At 36.8% G+C, this 4,661-nt stretch overlaps 1 protein-coding gene across 1 annotated transcript; it reads right to left on the bottom strand.

The window, feature by feature from the left end:
- Positions 1 to 225: 225 nt before the first annotated feature.
- Positions 226 to 1,377, bottom strand: LOC307186412 (SH2/SH3 adapter protein NCK1-like; the record flags this gene model as incomplete). Its single annotated transcript, XM_079921458.1, is given in 2 exon segments — positions 226 to 1,326; positions 1,330 to 1,377. Coding segments are annotated over 2 exon segments (1,149 nt in total).
- Between the last annotated feature and the right edge of the window lie 3,284 nt (positions 1,378 to 4,661).

A 4,661-nucleotide genomic window follows, 5' to 3' on the forward strand; every position in this document is an offset into this window, starting at 1 on the left:
AAAAAGAGCAAAAAAACAATAAAACAGAAGACCAAGGATAAGGAATTGCTCTATGCAGACGTTTGGCATCTGTAGTATATATGTATGGACTGAGTTATAATAAAAATACTTACGTATTAGAGTCAATTTTCATATAGAGTTAGAAACAGCAATTTCCAATCAAGCGTGATTGGACTGATATTTTCTCAGTCTTCAATTACATGATGAATTACAACTGTATAGCAGTCACTTCTGGTCAGCAGTATCATGATAAATCTTGATAAGATACAATTTTTCTCCCTGTTCACTTGTAAAAATTGGTGCCTTTTTATAATGTTCTACAAGTTCTTCCATGGTGCTGAATTTACGCTGCCCAATGCAGTAGACAGTTTCTTTTAGTTGGACTTTAAAATGCTTATTTTTCCCTTGTGCTTTTAGTGATACTGAAAAATCATTTGGCGGAGATTCACTATCATGAATGAGGAAATCAACTTCATGCCCTCTTTCATTTAATGCCATTTCTGCTTGGTGCCTGGTGACTTTCCCATAATACCATGGATTGCCAGCAAACTTTCCAGTAAGTGAAAGCCTAATGTAATCACACTGTGGAGGCGATGGTTCCAAACCTGAGGTTAATGGATTATTCTGCCTAATGGTAACATAGTTTTTCAGCACCACAGCAACCATTCCATTGGTCTTCCTGCATTTCCACCACTCAGGGTCATTTTCAAGTTTTTCAATAACATCCATTACATCGCCTTTCTCAAAATTAAGTTCTTCATCATTGGACGACCTGAATGGGTAAAGAGCCTGTACCAGATGTAACACTTGCCCAGTATTTAGGTTACTGACAACTGCTGCTAATTTCTCTGACAAAGAACCCACATGGTCACCCAAAGGACTGTCGCCTTCCTCAGTCATGTAGTTTGAAGGGAACCATCCAACATGTCCATTATAGCTACCCCACCACCACCCATCACTGCATTTCTCCATGACGATCATCTTTGTCCCTTTTATCAATGATAATTCATCCTCTCTCTCTGCCATGTCGTTAAATTTTACATAAGCAGGCACGTTGAGGTCATACAGACGTTCCCCTGGGTCAAAAAAGCTATCATCAGCAGGAGATGCAGAATCTGGCACACGAGGTTTTCTTTTCACTCTTCCAATGCCTAACGTATCCTTTAGGTTTTTTACAATCGATGCTTTCCGAGCACTGTTTTTCCTTTCCACATAGTTAGAAGGCACAAAACCCATTTTATCCATGGAATTTTGAACTCGCCACCAGGACTTAGAATCACCCAGAAGCCACAATCTCTCATTCTTCTTGATGTCCAGCTCTTGTTCTTATTGGGCCACATAATCAAATTTGGCTACTACCACCACTTCTTCTGCCATTTTTCAGCAGCTTCTGCACTGTTCAAATCCATACTTACTGCTCTTTCATCTGATAATCAGCGTTAAGGGAACTGTCTTTATCACCTTAGGAATCCCCTTTGTCTCTCTAGAATTTGATTTCCTGTTTACTGTATTCTGCATGACATTCTTGAAATAAATCTCAAACTGCTTTCCTTTCTAGTCCAGACCCCATATATGGGCACAGTGTTTGAGCTGGGACTTCTTGGGCAGGTGCCAAGATTACAGTATTTTATCTGCATTTCAATTATTTTCTTTTAAACATTTTTTTCTGTGACACTGTTTTTTTTAATTTATGGCAGTATGAAATGAAAACCATTTTCATTATTTAAGATGTCCATATACTATATTCACTCTAATAATCCAACAATGACCCTTAAGCTCCAATTCCTTCTTTATCTTATGGAACATATTTTTCTTCTCCCTCCCCATGACAATGCTGTTCTCTTCTTCAACTCTGCCCTTATCTTATGGAACATATTTTTCTTCTCCCTCCCCATGACATGCTGTTCTCTTCTTCAACTCTGCCCTTCTCTAATTTGTTTAAAATACCATTTTGGCAGGGGGTACGCGAAGTAAGGTTCTATTCAATACATCTCTCCACATTCCTTAAGTCCTAGAGTCCTTCTCACAAAATAAAACATTTAATTGTTTCTGAAAATATGGTTATGGAAAAAAAATTAAATACAGAAATATAGTAATACAATATAAAAAACTCCCACCAATCATTCATTCATTTTAATGAATTACCAAGTCAGGGTCAATTGTATTTCAAACATAGCCTCACATGCTTCCTTCACTGTTGCATCATTTTGAGATGCCCTACTTTTTAGGTCCATAAATATTTCAGTATATACCTGATAGATATAAAGATTCTTTCTTTAAAAAAAGGTATGAGGTGTGTGATTTTTTTAGTTATTATTTATTTTCTGGAATTTAAGCCCCATTATTTAAAATGTCCTGTCAGGTTGGATTTAGTGGTATGTAGGTAACTGCTAATAACTGAATTGAAGTTTCTGATTTCTAGCTTGAATCAATGAAACTCATCCTCCAAATCATTTCTCCATTCACTAAATCACAAAAAAGTCAGCACAACTATTAGTTTATTAACACATTACTGAAGTATTAGTAAGAATCACTGGAGATCCATGAAAACTTGTGCAACTTACCTAATTAAATGAGAGTTATATTGGGAGTCCTATCATGTATAATTTAAAGATGAAAGTTAGGGATCTTAAGACCCTAATTATGAGAATATGAAATAAAAATCCATAACAGTCTCAGGTTTGAAGGAAGCCACCGCCCCCAAAAAAATAACCTGCAATAAAATCCCTCTCAAGACTTAAATGAGGAACAAATACTACTCAATCTGAGTTGGAAAAATTATAGAAACATTGATTCAAGCCTCAATTTTTTTTAACTTATGAATAAAGTAAGGTAAAACCTGAAAAGTTACATATTAAAATGTTAAAATAATAAGGAAAGTCTGAACATAGAAAAAGAAAACCCAGGTTTTCCAATTTTTTATAAAAATTGAAGCTGCTGGGACTTCCCTGGTGGCACAGTAGTTAAGAATCCGCCTGCCAAGGCAGGGAACACCGGTTTGAGCCCTGGTCCAGGAAGATCCCACATGCTGCGGAGCAACGAAGCCCATGTGCCACAATTACTGAGCCTGTGCTCTAGAGCCCGCGAACCACAACTACTGAGCCCATGGGCCACAACTACTGAAGCCCACGTGCCTAGAGCCCGTGCTCCACAACAAGAGAAGCCACCGCAATGAGAAGCCTGCACACAGAAACAAAGAGTAGCTCTGCTTGCTGCAACTGGAGAAAGCCCGCGTGCAGCAATGAAGACCCAACCAACGTAGCCAAAAATAAATAAATAAATATATATTAAAAAAAAAAAGGCATACTTAAAAAAAAAAAGATTGAAGCTGCTGGAGTGGGCGGTGTGTATGTGTTTGGCAGCAGAGGATGGGGAGGGAGAAACGATTCAAACAACATGTATCCCTGTCATTGTTTTCTAAGGAGGCTCCTAGTAGAGGGCACATTGAACAAAGACTGAGCAAAGAGGTACAGACAGCTCTTCCTTACAAGCTCATAAACATAACAGTTTCTAAAGATTATATAGGTTTAAAAATATTCTTTCCCTGATACACTGAGAATAAAGTAGTTATTATATTAAACTAATAACTTTACAAAGGAAGTGTTATTATATTCATAAGAATTAGTTTATGCCTAAATATTTTGTTTTTATAGGATGTCAAATCTAAAAAAGAACAATATATGAGCAAGTTATCACATGAGATGTAGAAGTTACAGGCTAAAAGTTAATAAGATCACTTCTAAGGAAGTAAATAATTGTATGGAAAAAATAAGTTTCAACCAAATATATTAATCAAATATGCAAAACTTATGAATAAATAGCGCATTTAGGTAGGCAAAAATAATGAAACAAGGTCCTGAATGTTGACAAATTTTATTGGAAAATACTTCCAGAAATATCACAGGAGGGATGAAGGAGGAAGCTTCATGTCAGTAACATAGCAGGAGTGAAGATAGGCAGCCTGTGTGGTGGATTCTGGATGGGGGAAACAGACCATTGTAGATGTAGAATGCTTTCAGTAAAATCCAGATGACCAGTATCTTCCATAGAAAGAAGGACGGAAGTAGCCACAGCCATAACCACCATAGCCTCCACGACCATAGCTGGAACTATAGCCATAACCCAGGCCACCAAAACCACCAAGGCCATAACCAAAGCCACCATACTAGTTGCCGTAGTAGTAGCTCATTGTGACAGGGCTCGAGTATTAGGTTGGATGTTGAAGATGACTTTCTTAAGAATGAATATCACCTGCTGCCCCCAGACTTTTGTACTCCCTCCATGTGGGTGTGGTCAACCACAACACACAAGTGTCATTCTCTTTGAAAATCTATCTTTGGTGAAAAACAGTACTATTAAGTCATAACTTTCTTATGAAGGGGAGTTTCAAAGATGCATGAAATGTTTTATTTTTCCTTTGAAACATTTTTATTTTCCTTTTGTCATAACTTAAATTACATATATTCCTATAGTTAAAATATCAGCCTCCTTCACAATAGATAGATCATTTCTGGTATTTCCTGAGATCTTTGTCATTACCAGATATCTTCTTCATGTTTTCTTACACTCAATTTTTGTCTATTTTAAATATCATATTTTCTATCTCTTTTTCTCTTTGATTTTCAATAAATCAGGGTACCAAGTATTAAATAACCATGAAT

This window comes from Stenella coeruleoalba, assembly GCF_951394435.1.
Source record: "Stenella coeruleoalba genome assembly, chromosome: 5".
Lineage (NCBI taxonomy): Eukaryota > Metazoa > Chordata > Mammalia > Artiodactyla > Delphinidae > Stenella > Stenella coeruleoalba.